This window comes from Meles meles, chromosome 3 (assembly GCF_922984935.1).
Source record: "Meles meles chromosome 3, mMelMel3.1 paternal haplotype, whole genome shotgun sequence".
Lineage (NCBI taxonomy): Eukaryota > Metazoa > Chordata > Mammalia > Carnivora > Mustelidae > Meles > Meles meles.
In genome coordinates, this window is record NC_060068.1 from 133,873,360 (window position 1) to 133,892,588 (window position 19,229).

At 36.8% G+C, this 19,229-nt stretch overlaps 1 protein-coding gene across 3 annotated transcripts in view; it reads left to right on the forward strand.

The window, feature by feature from the left end:
• RNF145 (ring finger protein 145) overlaps positions 1 to 19,229 on the forward strand; it is a 57,148-nt gene that overhangs the window by 16,512 nt on the left and 21,407 nt on the right. For all 3 annotated transcript variants that reach the window (XM_045998881.1, XM_045998879.1, XM_045998880.1), the window contains exons 5-6: positions 10,866 to 10,957; positions 18,626 to 18,861. In XM_045998881.1, the coding sequence (XP_045854837.1) occupies positions 10,866 to 10,957; positions 18,626 to 18,861 (328 nt within the window). The remainder of the gene's footprint in view (positions 1 to 10,865; positions 10,958 to 18,625; positions 18,862 to 19,229) is intronic.

Sequence of the window (19,229 nt, forward strand, 5' to 3'; positions counted from 1 at the left end):
ATTTTGGTGTGGGCTTAAAAATCTTAAAATAGCATTTTTATATTACTAGAATTGAATGGTTGATGTAGAAACTGTATTTACTCTCTGATTATAAAATAACACTATTCATTATAGGTGACTTGGGAAATACAGAAATTTAAAGGCAGTAACAGTCAACTGAAATTACACCACCCAGAGACAGACCTGTTAAAATTTTGGCATTTCCTTCCGATTATTTTTAATATCTCCCAGTTTTCACCACGTTCATGGATATGAAAGAGTGAAAATAATAAAAAAGTCACTGACTCTCGTCCCTTGTTGTTGAAGTAGGACCTTCATCGTCCTCAATACATACCCAGTTATTTCTCAAAAGCACCAAAGTGCTCCGTAGAAACTCAGTCTTCTCACATTCCATTCCTCTCTTCCTGTCTGGTCAATTTCCTCTACTCAAAATGGTACTTGGAAGGTGGTGTTTTGCTCACTGACATCTGTTTTGCCCATGGCATGTCCTCAGGTGTCAAAGTTGCAAAATCTGGAGCTACCAGGGTAGTGCTACATTTCTTGTAATCCTAACAGTGCTTCACCTGAGCTGTGTTTTACCCTAAAGTGAAGACATGAGTTTTCTAATTTTGTGTCACACGAGTGTGTCTCTGTGTCTTGGACTCCTTCATGGGAACATGAAGTAGATTTGTAGCATCTTTTTCCACATAGCTTAGAATAGGAGTCCAGGGGCTAGTACTAACACAGACAACATGATGTCCTTCCCATTGCAGTACCACCAGCCCCAAACCCTACATAGTGTCTTCCTGTGGCCTTACCCAGGACACCTTTGAATCTGAGCTCAAGCTCCAGGTAGAGATACTTCTCTATCTTTATTCATTTTTAAGCAAAAATTGTGTCTGTAGATTATAATGCAGTAGAGTATATATGCTTCTGTTTCATCATTTTTGTGGGAGGATGAGTGCCTGGCCACTTATAAGTGCCATATCTTTTGGATAAGTGGATGGGTGACTGGAGAGTTTCAAATACCATGTTCCTTATTTATTACTGTATAACCTCAGTGTCACTTACTAGAAAGATAGTTCTCAATTTCCTTACCTGTAAAATGGTGGTAATATCTTAAGAGGCTATTGTAAAGATTCAGTAAGATAAACCATATAAAGCTCTTAGCATAATTTTGACATGTAAGTACTCAGTGAATTTTTTTCCTTTTTTTTAAAAAGTTTTTTAATTCCAATACAATTTTAACATATGGTGTTATATTAGTTTCAGGTGTACAATACAGTGATTGAACAATTCTATACAGTAGTCAGTGCTTATGATAAGTGTACTCTTTAATCCCCATCACCTGTTTTACCCATTCTCCCTCCCTCTGCCCACATCCCCTCTGGTAACTTTCAGTTTGTTCTCTATAGTTGAGTCTGTTTCTTGGTTTGTCTCTCACTCTTTTTCCCTTTTGTTTTGTTTATTTAAATGCCACATATGAGTGAAACCATATGGTATCTGTCTTTCTATATTGTGCTTAGCATCATACTCTCTAGCTCTATCCTTATTGCAGATGGCAGGATTTCATTCTTTTTTTATGGCTGGATAATATTCCTGTGTGTGTGTGCGTGTGCACACACACACCACATCTCCTTTATCCATTCATCTATTAGTAGACACTTGGACTGCTTCTGCAATTTGGCTTTTGTAAATAATGCTCCAGTAAACAGGGATGCATCTATCCTTTTGAATTAGTGTCTTTGTAGCCTACTGTAAATACCCAGTAGTGTGATTACTGGATTGTAGGGTAGTTCTATTTTTAATTTAATTTTATTTTTTTAAAGATTTTATTTATTTATTTGACAGACACAGCGAGAGAGGGAACACAAGCGGGGGGAGTGGGAGAGGGAGAAGCAGGCTTCCCACCAAGGAGGGAGCCTGATGTCCGGCTCGATCCCAGGACCCTGGGATCCTGACCTGAGCTGAAGGCAGATGTCTAACAACTGAGCCACCCTGGTTCCCCTATTTTTAAATTTTAGAGGAACCTCTATACCGTCTTCCGCATTGGCTGCACCAGTTTGCATTCCCACCAGCAGTGCAAGAGGGTTCCTTTTTCTCCACATTCTCGACAACCCTTGCTGTTTCTTGTGTTTTTGATTTCAGCCATTCTGACAGGTGTGATGGGATATCTCGCAGTTTTGATTTTTTTTTCCCCTGCTGATGAGTGATGCTGAGCATTTTTTCATGTGTCTGTTGGCTATCTGTATGTCATCTTTGGAGAAATGACTGTTGGTGTCTTTTGCCCATTTTTTAGTTGGATTATTTGGTTTTTTGGGTGTAGTGCTCAATTTTTTTTTTTTAGCGAGCAAGAGCTCGAGTGAGCAAACGGGTGGAGGAGCAGAGGGGGAAGGAAAGGGACAAGCAGACTGCACACAGAGCACGGAGCCTGCCATGGGGTTTGATCCTATGGCCCATGAGACCACGACCCAGGTTAAAATCAAGAGTGCTCCCCATGCTCAATGAATTTTAACTAACATTCTTACGTTTTGTTTTGATTGTGTAGCAGTGTTTTATGAGCATTCTTTTAAAAATGACTTTCAATGGTACCTCTATATAATGATAGCCTTTTAGAGTTGATATGGTTTCTTTGATTAATCTTCAAAATCCTAAACTTGAAGATAGAGGTATGAAAATTGTTGCTTTTATTAGTTATAATTCTGGGTGAGAAAACAATGATCCTGCCCTCTCCCTCATGCTTTTTTGGTTTCTATATGGTTTAATGGTGTAGTGATGGCTGAAAACATGTAGCTCTGTTTTTATATATAGTATTACCATCCATACTTTTTTAGAGGTCAAACTTCTGTTATGTAAGGATAAAGGGAATCCTGACAATGTCACAAATGAAGACCAGCTTCTTTCTGACCATTCTTCTGGTGGAAATTTTAACTTTTGATTTTTAATTTATAGGAATGTTTCTTCTAATGTTTAAAGTTTACTTTTATTAGAAAAGCAAAAAGAATTATAATAAATTTTACAGTATACAAAAATATTTCCCATTTTTATTTCATTTTGATCCTTATTAATAATCCTTTTGGATTTATAGAAGAAAAAACCAAAGTGGGCAAATAGCTGGGAATGAACAATCTCAGACTTTAACTTGAATGTAAGTTTTCTGATTGCTAGCTTATTCCTCATAGGGAGGCAGCATTGTTAGGGGGAAGAAAATGAGTTTTAGATTCAGACTGGGTATGAACTAGTTTCACTACTTAGTCAATATGTTACTTTGGTAAGTTGCTTTTTTGAAAATGTAAAGGAAGACAATGCCTATTTTATGGAGTTAGTTTTGTTATTAAACTAACAAATTTCAAGATGTTTTAGAATTTTCTAAATTCTAAGCATGTTTTAGAATTCTATTATTATACTGTGTAGTAGATGGTGCTGTCTCAAACAAGTTTAGCAAGGATGTATTATCCTTAAATTATTCATAATATGTCACATTTATAAATATTGAGGCTTGAATGTATTACATTTATAAAATTCTAAGGCTGAAGTTTTTAGTTTTAAAAAATGTAATGGTTCAGATTTCATGTGGCAACTTTATAACTAAGTATCTTTTTTTAAAATAACAGCTTTAATGAGATAAAATTTACATACCTATTTAAAGGATACAGCTCTACAGCTCAATGGTTTTAGTATGTTCACAGAACTATGCAAACCATCACTACGATTGATTTTAGAACATTTTTATCACTCCAAAAAGAAACCCTGTACCCATCAGTGGTCACTCCCCATTTTCCATTAATCTCCTTCCCCTTAAGACTAGACAACGGTCAGTCTATTTTCTGACTCTATGGATTGGCCTACTGGGGACATTTCACATAGACACAGTATGTGCTCTCATGCCTTGGCTTCTATCACTTAACATGTTTTTAAGGTTCATCCATGTTGTAGCATGTATCAGTACTTTTTCTGTCCAAATCATATTCTGTTATATGAATATACCACATTTTGTTCATCTATTTATTGATGAACACTGGTTCTTTCCACTTTTTGGATAATATGAGTAGTGCTGTGAACATTATGGGTAGGTTTTGTGTACTATTTTTTATTGGGCATATACCTTAAGGTGAAATTGCTGGATCATATGGTATCTGTGTTTAACATTTTGAGGAACTGCTGTACTATTTTATCTCCCTCTTTTTTTTTTTTAAAGATTTTATTTTTAATTTCTACACCACATGCAGCTCCAACCTACAACCCCAAGATCAAGAGTTGCATGCTCTACCTGCTAAGCTAGCCAGGTGCCCCTGCCATTCTATTTTCCAAAGTCGTACTATTTTTACCAACAATATATGAGGGTTCAGTTTCTCCATATCCTTGCCAACACTTGTTAAAATCTTTGTTAGTATAGCCATCGTAGTAAGTGTGACATGATATTTCATCTGGTTTTGATTTGCACTTCCCTATTGGCTAATGATATTAAGCATTTTTTCATGTGTTCATTACCATTTATAAATCATTTTAGAGAAATGTTTATTCAGATCCTTTGCCAATTGTTTAATTGGATTGTCTTTTTTATTATTGGGTTGTAATACATCTCAATTCTAGATAGAAGTCCTTTATCAGTTATATGATTTACAGATATTTTTCACCATTCAGTCTAGTTATATCAAGGCAGAGTGTAGTATGGTACTAAGAAGGAAAATCAGTATTTGGCTAATTTAAGTAATTAATTTAAGTAATTTATTTGGTACTTCAGAAACTGGCTATATAAAAAGTTATTGCAAAGTGAAAATTTCATAAGTTCTTGAAAAGCTGGGTTTCTATTTTCCCTTAAGGCATGTACTCAAATAGGGGCACCTGGGTGACTCAGTTGGTTAAACATCTGCCTTTGGCTCAGGCCATGATCCCAGGGTCCTGGGATCCAGCCCCGCATCGGGCTCTCTCCTTAGTGGGGAGTCTGCTTCTCCCTCTCCTTCTGCCCCTCCCTCCACTCAAATAAATAAATCTTTAAAGAAAAAAAAGATATATATTCAGATAATGAAGCTGATCACCATTAAGTAAATAAAAACTTGTTTAGAATATGTCTAGAATGGATATTACTTATAGTTCAGAGGAATTAAACTTTAGAAAATCTGTGACCTCGGTTGATGTAGTATGACCATTTAATATTTTATTTTCTATGTTTCAGGTTCCTTAACTCTTAAAATTACTAAACTCTGTTTTTCATTTTGAGTGATGTAAGGAATATATTTTCCAGGATCAATCCTACTTTAAAATTGAGACTGGGGTGCCTGGGTGGCTCAGTGCGTTAAAGCCTCTGCCTTCAGTTCAGGTCATGATCCCAGGGTCCTGGGATTGAGCCCCACATTGGGCTCTCTGCTCTGCGGGGAGCCTGCTTCCTCCTCTCTCTCTGCCTGCCTCTCTGCCTAGTTGTGATTTCTCTCTGTCAAATAAATAAAAAAATATTAAAAAAAAAAAAGAAAAAAAATTGAGACTATTCAGAACTATAGGGGAAAAAAAAACTTGACACCTAACGTGACCATTCCTTTGGGGGTATGGTCTTGATTTACATCACAGTTGTGTGTTTTTCTCTCAAATTTTTAAGCTCTTTTTCTTATTCTTTTTTTTAAAGATTTTATTTTTTATTTATTTGAGAGAGCGAATGAGAGAGAGAGAGAGCATGAGAAGGGGGAGCGTCAGAGGGAGAAGCAGACTCCCTGCTAGGCAGGGAGTCCCCTATGGGGAACGATGCAGGACTCGACTCAAGGATCATGACCTGAGCCAAAGGCAGGTTCTTAACCAACTGAGCCACTCAGGCACCCCTAAGCTCCAATATTCTTAAATTCCTTGTTTTATTGTTAGATTTATGAGCTAACATGGCTGTTTTGTATGTGTGTAAGTTGAATTAAGAGCCCCTGGGTTTCATAAGATTGAAAGTATACTTCTTTTCATCCTGGTCTCTGGTATGTAAGTAGGATTTCAAATGTAAAACTTCCCCATAAGTTATTTGTATGTAAAATACAGATAATAAGCTCCCCATTTCATGAAAATTTGTCTCATTTAAGGTTTCTCTGTTATAGGACTATTAGCATTTTGGGCCAAGTCATGCTTTGCTCTGGGGACAGTCTTGTGTATTATAGTATGTTGGTGCCTCTGCTCCCCAGATCACAGAACACAGCCTCTCCAGCAGTTGTGAAACCACAGAGTATCCCTAATTGTCAGATATGCTTACCTGGGGAACAAGATTTTCCTCTGTTGAGAACCACTGCTGTTAAAGGAATTGTTAAAATGAATTTTATCATTCTGTACCTAGCTTTTAATTTTGACAGGAATAAAATCGACCCGTTTCAGTGTTTGATATATTTTCTTCTTTTGAACATTATCTGCTCCAGACATTAAATATTTCTGTAGGGGGTCACCAAGAAGCTAAGAAAGAACAGTGTAAGTAAATGAACAATTACTAGCACATTGTTTAGGGTTATACTAGGTACTCAAATCCAGGTGTTAGAACATCTCAATATCTGGGATCCCTTAAATTGAGCATTACCTTTTGTTTGCACATATTGCATAAGAAAGCTTGGAGAGCTCATGGCTTAATTCTCTGTAAAAGTAGATTAGGTTTCTCTGGAATTAACAGTTTGAAAGCATTAAGTGGCCAGAGTGTACAAATTGTTCTAGGTTGTTAGGTTCCTTAAGAGATTGTTACAAGGTCAGTTGTTGGTGAGTTTTGGTAAGCTTCTAGATTTTGTTGTTACTTTTTTTTTTTTTTTTTTTTTTTGTAACTTGTATGCTTCTCCTTATAGCAAGAATTTTTCTAATTGCAAGCTATCCTTGAGGCCCTTTTCATATATCTCACACATTCTTATGCCCCCACAGTTTTAGTCACTGGAGAATAGGCTAGCACAGGGGATCAGAGAAGTAGATTTTCAGTGTTTAGTTTATCATTGCTCGGGGTTGATTGTCAGTATTGCACAAATTGCACAAATGAAAAAAGTTTAAGAAAGGAAGGATTTTTTTCAGTTATAAGTAGATGGCAGGGATTCTTGCTTCTGACCAGTTTAATACATTTTACTATTTAAATGTTCTAGATTAAAAAAAACTTTTAAACAGCTTTAAAAAAATCAAAATTGAAAAATCAAATACTGCTTTTGAACATTTCATCTGATTCAGTCTTAAAAGAATTGTTAAAATTTTGTTAAAAATTAGAATTTGGGGCTCCTGGGTGGCTCAGTGGGTTAAAGCCTCTGCCTTTGGCTCATGATCTCAGGGTCCTGGGATCAAGCCCCGCATCAGGCTCTCGGCTCCGCAGGGAGCCTGCTTCCTCCTCTCTCTCTGCCTGCCTCTCTGCCTAGTTGTAATTTCTCTCTGTCAAATAAATAAAATATTTTTTTAAAAAAAGAAAAAAATTGGAATTTCATGGCTATTGCATCAGATTAATTTTTGGCCTAAAATGACTCATGGGATTTTGCATAATACCTTCTCTGGATCCTTCTTATTTGGCTTACTGTCTTATTTACATTGTGAGTGACCCACTCTGTTGACACTTGAGTAATCAAGTTTTTGTTGTCAGCGTGGGATGCTGTGAAGTCGTTCATAACTTAGATATAAAGATCTTTGTTCAAACATTGATTTCTGTTTTAGTTCTTCCGTACAGTTTGGGATGCAGTCCAGATTCTTCTTTCAGAAGGGACAGCTCATTATTCCTTCTGAGACCAGCAGTTCAGCCCTCACTAAAGCCACTGCCCTGGCTCTGGCAAGCCTAGCTCAGCTGGCCCAAAGAGGGATTACAGGCTTTCTGGGCCTGGCCCTCTTTGCTGTGGTGGGGCTTACTGGTGAGTCAGCCCAACAAGGAGGATTTTGAAGGACTGTCTTAATAGATAGGAGTTGAACAAAGGAGAAAGGGTCTAAGTTGCCTAAAGAAGGTGTTAATTTCTTTGGTAGGATGATTGGTTCAGTGGCTCAGGTCACACATTAATGGTGGAGGTTGCAGCATTGAGGAGAGCTATTCTTAGGGTCCTAGAGGATTGCACCACAGAGAGCTAGTGGGAGGAAGCTGCTTAATACCATGGTGTTGTTATTAGGGCCTGAAGGTTGGTTATTCTTCTGGAAGGCATATCTTCCTTAATGTCCTATAATTTGTCAAATCACAAAGTCATGAAATATGGATACCGAAAAAGAACTAAAAAAATCATTCTCTGTTTTTATAGCATTTATCACAACTGTAATTAATTATTAGATTAAATAGTATGTTTGATGATTGTTTTTCCTCCTGGTTTGTTATGCTCCATGGCTAATAGGATTGTGTCTCTCTTGTCTGTTGTAGTGTTCCCAGAGTGTAGCAGTGTGCTAGCAACATGTAATTTTACAATAAATTCTTTTTGAGGTTAAAAGAAAAAGTATAGAGAATGTTAATTTTCCTTACAAATTTCATTATGTGAAGTTAGAATTCTTAAAAGGCAAAGAAGCTGTAAAAAAAGGTAAACTAAAGTAGGAAACAATACAAAACAGTTAAATGTTTCAGCAATAAGAAATTGTGAATAGTGGGTTTGCTGTGTTATATATAAAAAATAAAACATCACTAATATGATGACAAAAGCAAACAAGGAAGAGAAAACATGTCAAGGAACCCAACTGTGCAATTCCTCTCCCTCCCCCACCCTCCTTGAGAGATCTCCTGGGGACTGAGCCCTTTGGGAGCAACTTTGATCTCTTCCTGAGAGTGAAGTAGGGCTTTTGTAGGTATCCCTATTTCCTTTTTATTGAATTGACATAAAATTGAAGTGAACAATTCATTGGCATATATTAAATTCCTAATGTCATGCAACCATCACTGTTATCTAATTCCAGAATATTTTCATCACCCCACGGTAAAACTCAGTACCCATTATGTGTCCTTTCCATTTTCCTATAACCCAGCCCCTGGCAAGCATCAATCTGCTTTTTGTCTTTGTGGGTTTTCCCTCTTTGTAATTGGACCTATTGGAGAGGGATCTGCTGTGGCCACAAAGTAATTATTTGGCTTTAGAGGCCTAAGACTCACGTTAGAGCTCTTTTAAATGTAAATTTCTTTCTTTAATAGTATTTTCAAAGACTTCATAAATGTTAAGTGATATTTTTATGTATTTTAATTTATATTTCATAATTCTCTCAATTCTTCAGTTTTCTGTCCCCAAACTTATAAAACATGATAAATTCACATTGATAATTACATAGTAATGTAGTAATCAGGTATGTATATGTAATTTGCATGTATAGCATTTATGCCTCTCACAGAGTTTCAACCACTGACCTCTGGACTGGGTAGTCCTTTGTTGTGGGGCTTTTCTATGCACTGTAGAATGTTGTGGCAGCACTATTAATCTAGCTGCTCACAGCAGCCCCAGCCCTTCTAAATTGTGACAACTAAAAAGGTCTCCAGACATTGCAAAATGTCTGTCAGGGTCAAAATCACCCCTTGTTGACCACCCACCACTGCATTAAAATCATTGTTCTTGAGAATTTCAGTAAAAAGAGACTATTGATTTATTATTTGCTGTAAATAGTCATCAAAGAATGGTAGAGAATTGCCAAATCACCCATGAATCTAGGCCCATTATTGATTTTTTATAATTATCCCCCAAACTATTTCCATTCATAAAATATATTTTAGTTTTTAATTTTGATTTTTTTTTTTTGGCAGTACTCTCCTTGCGGATTATGTAAGGGTCATGTCTTATTTGGCTGTGCTACCCTAAAGGATTTCAACTTGATTGCCTAATAGGAAGTAATTTCATGAAAAAAGTAAATACAGCCGTGGGTTTGTTCAGAAATACTGGAAACATTCAAATTGTTTTAAGTACAATGAACAAAGCATTCAGTAATTGAAGAAGAGGAGAATTTTTTTTACACAAATTTCCTTATCTGCTGTCAGGAACTTAAGACCATAGCCTTCTAGTGTTACTACTTAGCTTACTGATAGTAAGTTAAATTTTCCTTTCCTGTGCTTCCTGGATATGCACTGGAAGTTCTGTTTTCTCAGTTTGTAAAGGCTCTTTCCTGCTTTTATCTTATTTCTCAGTACTCATATGTTAAATGAATTCAATTTTAAAAGAAATAGTAGATGTGATTTAAAACTTGTTACAAAATGGAGCGCCTGGGTGGCTCAGATGGTTGGGCATCTGCCTTCAGCCCGGTCATGATCTCAGCATTGAGCTCCCTGCTCAGCAGGAGGCCTGCTTTCCCACTCTCTGTGCCTGCCTCTGCCTACTTGTGATCTCTCTCTCTGTCAAATAAATAAATATTTAAAAATCTTTTAAAAAAATTTTGTTTCAAAATAAATCTGTAGCATACTTACATATTATAAACATAATTATAGATTCTTGATAGAGTCAAAAGTGACAGTTTCTAAGGATTGTTTTGCTGTGAGCCAGTTTTCTAACTGGTTTGTGATTTACTTGTAACTAAGTACAAGTGGGGATAAAACTTTGGGGAAAATAAGATAGCCAGGATAGTGGAAGGGAGCCACAAGAGGGGGAAATTTGATGTAATACTATTGAGGTAGTATTATCAGTTAAGCAGTAGGGTTGAGGGATGGTGTCTCAGTGGTTTTTTTTTTTACTGGGAATAGTTATTTAATAAGGCCTTGGAAAGAAAGAAAATCCCATAAAGTAGTGCTTTGGCTGTCTTTTATGCATAATAAAATTCACTTTTGGTAAATTCTGATCCAGTGTGTAGAAGAAGGAAATGAAGTCTATCCTTACATAATTCTTTATACCTAAGTTTTTCTCAGTATACATATGGAGAGAGATGTTATTAACATAATACCATGCTTTTTATTAGAATACTGTGCTTTAGCTGCTTTTCTTTTCCATATTTGCTTGGAGTGTATCTAAAACATTTTTACCATTTTACTTATTTAGGGACTATGTCAGGAGTGAACTGGAGTCTGCCTATGAAGGACCAATGTATTTAGAACCTCTCTCCATGAATCGGTTTACCACAGCCTTAATAGGTAAGTATTATAAAAGAATTAAAAGTGTAGGTGGCGATCAGCTAGTTTCTTCTTTACGTGCTTAAAATCATACATAGTCTATAGTTGCTTGTGTTTTTTAATGATATTTTAAATTTGGAAGGTTAATTTAATGATATTTTAAATTTGGAAGGTTAATAAAGCTAGTTATTACTTTGTGAGATTAAAATTAAATATATAATGTTTTAAAGTTATTTATTGTTATTGAAAGCCATCACTGTAGTCAAAAATAAATTGCCAGAACCATCAAGAACTTGAGACACGATTGAAATAGTTACGTAGCACAATGTTAAAAATAGGCATGTTGGTTAATAACCCCAAACAATGTAGATACTGTCCAAAGTGACCCTACCTACTGTGACAACTGCAGAAAAGGAAGTGAGAGAAAACCTATTTTGTGACTCTTAAACTCATCTATATAGAGGATGATAAAAGGTTGAGTATTAGAAAAGGAGGATTTCTGTAGAGAGCTCTTTTCTCTGAAATACCTCCCCAACCGTTCACATGTCAAGAATTCAGCAGTAGACTATTTGGAGAGTCACATGTCTTCTGTGGCTTAGAGGGGATACTGTGAACTGGTGCCTGACCCACACCTGTAAAATCTCAAGCCGCACCATCTAAAATTAGCTACATGTAGCTATTGAAATGTGGCTAATCCAAATTAAGATACTCTGTAAGGCTAATACACCCAGTTTGTAAGACTTCGTATAAAAAAGGTTGCAAAATGTCTTGTTAATTTTTTAATGTATGTTGAATGTTTATATGATAATATTCGGGGTATATTAGGTTTAATAAAATATATTGTTAATTAATTCCACCTGGGTTTTTTGTGTGTGTGTGTTGTTGTTGTTTTACTTTTTATAAAATGAGACTACCAAAAGGTTAAAAATTAAAAATGTGGCTCATAATATAATTCTTTTTTTTTTTTTCTGGTTAAAAGCACTTTATTGATTACAGTATCAGTTCACAGCAACGTTTCATAGAGCTACTGTACAAATTCTAATAAGATATCAAGGCCAACAGTGGGCTGGCTGGCACTTGAATTTTCTGACTATGGACATAGTGCAAATGTCTTGTGGAGTTCTCTTGTATCTTCTAATCTATGTGGGCAAAGGGTATTAGTTTCCTGTGAACTAGAAAAGGGCCCCCAAGAGTCCATGGGATTTTTTTTTTAGGTCCTTCTAAGAGAGCCTTTAGAAGAATAAGAAGACTTCAATGGGGATTGAATTTTCAGGAGTTAAGACAAGAACTGAAAACGGAGGGTATATAACAAGCAGTAAGGTTAGGAGAGCCACAGTGATGGAAAAAATCTCAGAGGAGCCCACAAAAATGCACAGGAGAAAGGCAAGGAGTTAAAAAAAATTTTTTACGTCGGGGGTGCAGTACGTATGGGGAGTGGTGCGGAGGGGCAGAGAGAGAGAGAATCTTAATCTAAGCAGGCTCCATGACTAGTGCAGAGCAGAGCCCAGCGCAGGGCTCTCGATCTCATGTCCCTGAGATCATGACCTAAGTAGAAATCAGGAGTGAGAGCTTAACTGACTGAGCCACCCAGTTGCCCCAAGGCGGTTTTTTTTTTTTTTTTTTTTTTTTTTTTTTTTTTAAAGATTTTATTTATTTATTTGACAGAGAGATCACAAGTAGATAGAGAGGCAGGCAGAGAGAGAGAGGGAAGCAGGTTCCCTGCCGAGCAGAGAGCCCGATGCGGGACTCGATCCCAAGACCCCGAGATCATGACCTGAGCCGAAGGCAGCGGCTTAACCCACTGAGCCACCCAGGCGCCCCCCAAGGCGGTTTTTTTATGCTCCAGCTTCAGGTGCACCCACACCCTATCATTGTAAGAGCATAGGCGAGTAAAAATTTCCTACTTCTCTATCCTCCTTCCCTACATGCTTCAACCCTGGATAGGTCAGGAAGAGTGGGCAATGGTGCTGTTAGAGAAAGAAGACAAAGCCTGTCAGAACCTTCCCACCTCTCTCTCAATTGTGAGTTTTCAGTCTTTAGTCCTGTAGGAGGCCTGAGCTGTGGAGTAAGGGAAAAGCCTTGACTTTAAATCAATTTCAGAGTATTGGCTATTGTTCAGTTGAGACTGTAACCTCAGCTAGATGAGAAAAATTACAGGACTTGCCTTAGGGACAGGGGAACACTAGTCTTCACAGAGTGGATTTTAAAAGACAATAAGAAAAAATATGCTGCTTTATGACTGTATCCTAGGAGTTGGTATATTCAATAATGGTAACATTCAAGTGTGAAAATACAGCTGACCCTTTAACAACACAGGTTTGAACACGTGGGTCATTCACTTAAAATCCAGTACTCTTAATGTATTTGCTTTTCCTTATGATTTTTTAAAATAATATTTTATTTTCCTTAGCCTACATTATTGTAAAAATACAGTATGTATTACATATAAAATACAAAATGTGTATTAATTGACTTTTTATATTACTGGTAAGAATTCCAGTCAACAATAGGCTATGTTAGCAGTTCAGTTTTTGGGGAGCCAAAAGTTATGCAGGTGTTTTCAACTGTGCAGTGTGTTGGCCCCCCAACCCTTGCATTGTTTAGATGTCAGCTATATTTGCTAGGTCAGAAAGCTTGTCAAGTATTATTTATTCTGTGATGGATGCAATATAGTATAAATTTGAAACATTTTAAATTTTCCTATCAGTGGCTATGATCCTCTGTTAACTCAATTAAGATTCAGTTAATTGGAAATAAAATCCATAAGCAAGTACTTTCTACTCATTTTTTCCATTTCATTAATGAACTTTTAATGAAAAACTGAATAATATTGGGGCACCTGGGTGGCTCAGTGGGTTAAAGCCTCTGCCTTCGGCTCAGGTCATGATCCCAGGGTCCTGGGCTCGAGCCCCAAATCGGGCTCTCTGCTCAGCAGGGAGCCTGCTTCCTCCTCTCTCTCTGCCTGCCTCTCTGCCTGCTTGAGATCTGTCTGTCAAATAAATAAAATCTTAAAAAAAAAAAAAACTGAGTAATATTGATACGCCATTATTTCTCTTAGAGTTGCAGACTTCTTGGAGCTATTTCTAATAGTGGAATCCTGACATTAAGAGCTTACTTTGTGATTTTGATTTATTCAGAATTACTGATTGGAATAGGCACATCAACTTATACAGCTTCCAGTTCTTCTGTTGCTGCAGCAAAGATTTCCACTCCTTTTTTCACCTAAGTAGGAGGAGGAGTGGTCTTTTAAAGAGAATCCTATGAGTCATATTCTTCTATGAAAGAAGATAAATGAAGCCTGTAACCAGGGTTGAGTACTGAATGTGCTGGCATAGACTTAGGGGAATTTTCGGAGTGTAGAGGAAGTTTACATCATGCTTAACAAGGAAATTTAAATATCACAGCTATGAGTACAGTGAGAGAAATAAGATATGCCAGGGTGAAAATTCCTAATCATTCCTAATATTAAAAGCATTTCCTCCAGGTAGTTTCTTTTAGAGTTTTTGCTAATTTTTTAAAAAGATTTTATTTATTTATTTGACAGAGATCACAAGTAGGTGGAGAGGCAGGCGGTGGTGGGGGTGGGGGGGGGATAGGCTCCCTGCTGAGCAGAGAGTCCAATGTGGGTTGATTCCAGGACCCTGAGATCATGACCTGAGCCGAAGGCAGAGGCTTAACTTAACCCACTGAGCCACCTAGGCGCCCCGAGTTTTTGCTAATTTTTTAATCAGAGAAATATACTTATTTTTAAAAGCCAAGACCTACCACAGTTTTATGATGAAAATTGGCTCTCTCCTGCACCACTCCCCTCCACACTCCTGTATCAATTCTCCAGAGGCCTTTCTCCTTTCTAAGTCACAATAATATCTGCCCTGCTATTACCTCTTTTGTTCTTCTCTGGAAATTCTGTCAACTGGATAATGTACCTCCTACATTGACTCCCTAATTTCCTTATTATTCCGTTTTCTTTCCTCTCTCTCTGTCTTTTTGTTTTACTTTCTGAGATTTCCCAACTTTATCGTCCATCCCTCTTATTGTACCTTTTTTGTTTTATATTTTTAATATCCAGGAACTTGTTTTCATTGAATGCTTCTTTTTACTATGACAGCCTTTTTATTTCTTAGATATATCATTTATCTATTTGAAGCTTTCTTTGATTCCTTGAATTATCCATTTCCCCTGAGATCTTTCTTCTGTTTGTTTTGGTCTTTGTGTGTCATGGGATAGTAGTGTTTCTCAAGCCTGGATTTGAAACACCTGGTTATATTAAACAAGGATTTATAAATACTGATGCCTAGGCTTCTCTGAGGCTGATTAAAGCATAAGTTTTACTTAAATACCTAGGAGTCCTTGACTGATCATTTGTATTAAAGTAAGTTAAGTTGTTGATTGGAATCTTTAGATTTACCAAATAGCATGTTTCACAGTTGATGTTCAAGTGGAATTGGCTGGTTTTGAGTATTTGTATGTTTTTACTTGGACTTGATCATCTTCCCCGAAAAGGAATCTCTCTGTCTGTCCCTTGTAGGGGAGGCTGTTGTTAGTGACTAGAATGTGTGACAATAAACATGGCAGCAGCGCTTGGATATTTAGAGAGATCTTATCTCTCAGGGTGCAGGCTTTTGTGTTAATCCCCTTTTCGTATGGGCATCTGACCTCTGCTTTGGTGTCCAGGAACCTGTTCTTGTTCTCTTCAAGGAGCAGGCTTTGGTCTTCCTTTTAGGGTGTGGGAAAGAGTAGTGGCTGATGAAGTTAATTGCCTCCTATCTCTTCATTCTCTGTCCTTTAAATTGTTCTCATAATTCAATTGATGGCCTTTCCTCTGCTTTTTGTTTTTGTTTGTTTTTAGTAATATGGGTTTTCCTCCTTTTATGCCTTTATGGATATTTTTCACATTATTTAAATATCAGTTCTTTAAAGGCTAAGAGTAATACTTTGTGGAAGAAAATACCACATGTTACAACATGGTAGATTTTTAATAAATATTCAGCTTTGTGTAAAAATGGATGCCATTTTTGTATTCTTTTAATAGTAATATAGACTGAACACAAAACTAAAATCTCAGAGCATTGTTTGGCTTTTCATTGGCAATAAGGAAGAGAAACTGACTCAATGATTCTCAAGTTAATCTGACAGATAACAGGTTCGAAAATTTTCACAAAATTCTAAAGGGATCAGTGGAGGTTTGTCTAGTCAGTGAAATGGAACAGTGTGGTACTGTCATCAGAGTAGATCATTGAAAAGAATAACAAGGGGGCATCTGGGTGGCTCAGGTGGTTGAGCATCTGACTTTGGCTTAGGTCATGATCACAGGGTCCAAGGATCAAGCCCCATGTCAGGCTTCCTGCTTGGCAAGGAGTCTGCTTGTTCCTCTCCCGCAGCCCCTCTCCCTACTCATGCTCTCTCTCTCTCAAATATATAAACAAAATCTTAAAAAAAGAAAAAAAAGAATAGCAAGTTCTGATGTAGACACAAATATATAAAAAAAGTAAGCATACTAGAGTGTCATTTCAAAGTAATGAGAAAAGAACTAGATGATTCTATTCACTAGTTTTGAGACAACTGACTAAATATCTGGGAAAACAAATTTTAGATCATTCCTTCTTACCTTATTCTAAAATAAATTCCAAATGTGTGTGTGTTTTTCTAAAGATTTTATTTATTTATTTAGAGAGCATGAGTGAGGGGAGGGGCAGAGGGAGAGGGCAAGAGAGAATCTCAAGCCGACTCCTTGCTGAGCACGGAGCCTGGATGCCAGGCTCAATCCCATGGCCCCAAGATCACAACCTAAGCCAAAATCAAGAATTGGATGCTTAACCAACTAAGCCACCCAGGTACCCCTCAAAGGTATTAGTTTTTAAATTAAAGAATACTGAAAGAAAATGTAGGTGATTATTTGTATAATCTTGAGTAGGGGGACCCATGCGATTTAACCATGACACCAAAGGTAGAAACCATCAAAGAAAAGATTGATAGGTTTGACCATTTATAGTAGAATATCCTATACTATAGCAGAAAAAAAGTATTAAAATATTCAAATGGACACATTGGGAAAATACAGTCATAAGACAAAGGAAATTAGTATCTTGATCAGAGAATTCGAGAAGCCTACCTTTCTCTAGTAAAAATGGCCAAAGAATGTGAACAAGCATTTCACCAAACAATTGCAAATATTTTTTTATACTTATGTGTAATTGGCAATCAGCAAACACAACTTTTAAAATGCTTAGGAAATACTCCTTGCTCTACCCTTCCTTAAATTATTTTTACTGCTGACAAGTCAGTGGGAAAATGGGCACCGTGTACACTGGGTGTTTTGTTCTGTAGGGCAGTCTGATAGTGTATGTGTCAAAAGCCTGAAATAGTTCTTTGACTCAGTAATTTTACTTCTGGAATTTAGTCTAAGAAGGTATTGGGAAATGTGCTCCAAGTAGTTTATACAAGGATGTCATACATGTATAGGCTTATTCATAACAAAACATTTTATAATTATGAATTATTTGAAAACAGCCATATGTTAGTACTTTGCCATATGCATTCAGTGTAATAAACCATACAACTAAAAACAACCATGTATGTATACTTTCTGGTATAGAGAGAGACACACATGCATTATATGTATTACCTGAAAAAAACTGATTGTAAAATAGTATGTACACTGTAATCTCCTAGAAAACATTTGTGTATGTTCACATGCATAGAATAAATCTGAAAAGGGTAACAGTATAAATAACTAATTTTTAAAAAATACTTATTTGAGAGCGAGAGCGAGCAAACTTAAATGAGCAGGAGGGGCAGATGGAGAGGGAGAGCCAGTTTCAAGCCAGTTCTGCTCTGAGCATGAAGCCAGATACCGGAGCTCGATCTCACAACCCTGAGAGCATGACCTGATCTGAAACCAAGAGTCAGACACTCAGCCACCTCTGCCACCCAGGTGCCCCCAAATACCTAATTTTTATTGAGCATACCTAGGTTTCAGATACAGTGCCAAGGCTCTCTATGCAGTGCTTCATTTAATGGACCAAAGGTATTAACAAGCTATTTTTGTGTGATAGGATTATAAGAGATTGAATATTTCTCCTGTTTTTATTTCTCCTTATTTTCTAACTCTTCTTTAATGATCATACATAATCCTCTGGGAAGAATTTGTTGCTTGAATTTTTTAGTGTTGACTTTCACTATTGAATCATTTGGAAAGAGGGCTTGCATAGTCCTGTAAAAGCAATTAAAGCTTGAAAATCTCAGAATGAATTTTGTTGGAGGGTGATCTTAGAGAAGTAACTGTATCTCTGGAATTTTATGCTATCACCTATAGACCAGAACAGTTAAATATTGAGGACCCTTGTAAAAAGAGCTGTATATAAACAGTAGTAACTGAATAACTATAATATTTAGTTAGATATTAAAAAAGCCTTTTTCTGTATTATGTATGTCATCCAAAATGTGGTGAAGATCAGTGGATATTTGTGCTGCTTTTTTCATATCAGTACCTAGCTAGGGAGTTGGTGCTCAAAAGTGACAGAACATGTGAATATGTAATTTTGGTCAGATGAGGTAAAAATTTGATTTAAGTTTTAACTAAGAGATCTTAATTAGACTTCTTCAAAAGCTGTGTCATCATTTTCTTAGCAGTGTCTTTTGTTTTTATTTTGTGGATACCAAATCTTAAATATGTTCTCCCCATTTTAGGTCAGTTGGTGGTGTGTACTTTATGCTCCTGCGTCATGAAAACGAAGCAGATTTGGCTCTTTTCAGCTCACATGCTTCCCCTGCTAGCACGACTCTGCCTTGTCCCTCTGGAGACAATTGTTATCATCAACAAATTTGCTATGATTTTTACTGGATTGGAAGTTCTCTACTTTCTTGGGTCTAATCTTTTAGTACCTTATAACCTTGCTAAGTCTGCATACAGAGAATTGGTTCAGGTAAGACTGACAACCACACACAGCTAGATAAAATTCTACATAAAAATTAGTTCTGTTAAAGATTTAGTTCATTTCACACTGGTGGTCATGGTAACATTCTGTTAGACAGTTTCTAAGTAGCAACTATTTTCAACCTAATTAGGAGCATCTGTGATTATGATGAAGTGTTCTGCAGAGAGGCAGTGAAGTAAAGTGAATTTGTGGAAGCAGTGTGTCTGGGTTTTTACTCTGGCTCTACTGTTTATTAGCTGTGTAGTCTGGGGATGATGGGTAGTCACTTAAGTTGGCTTATTCAGTAAAATGGAACTAATAGTAACTTGTAGGGCTTAACTTGTAGGGCTGCTGTGAGATTTAAATGAGATCAGTGC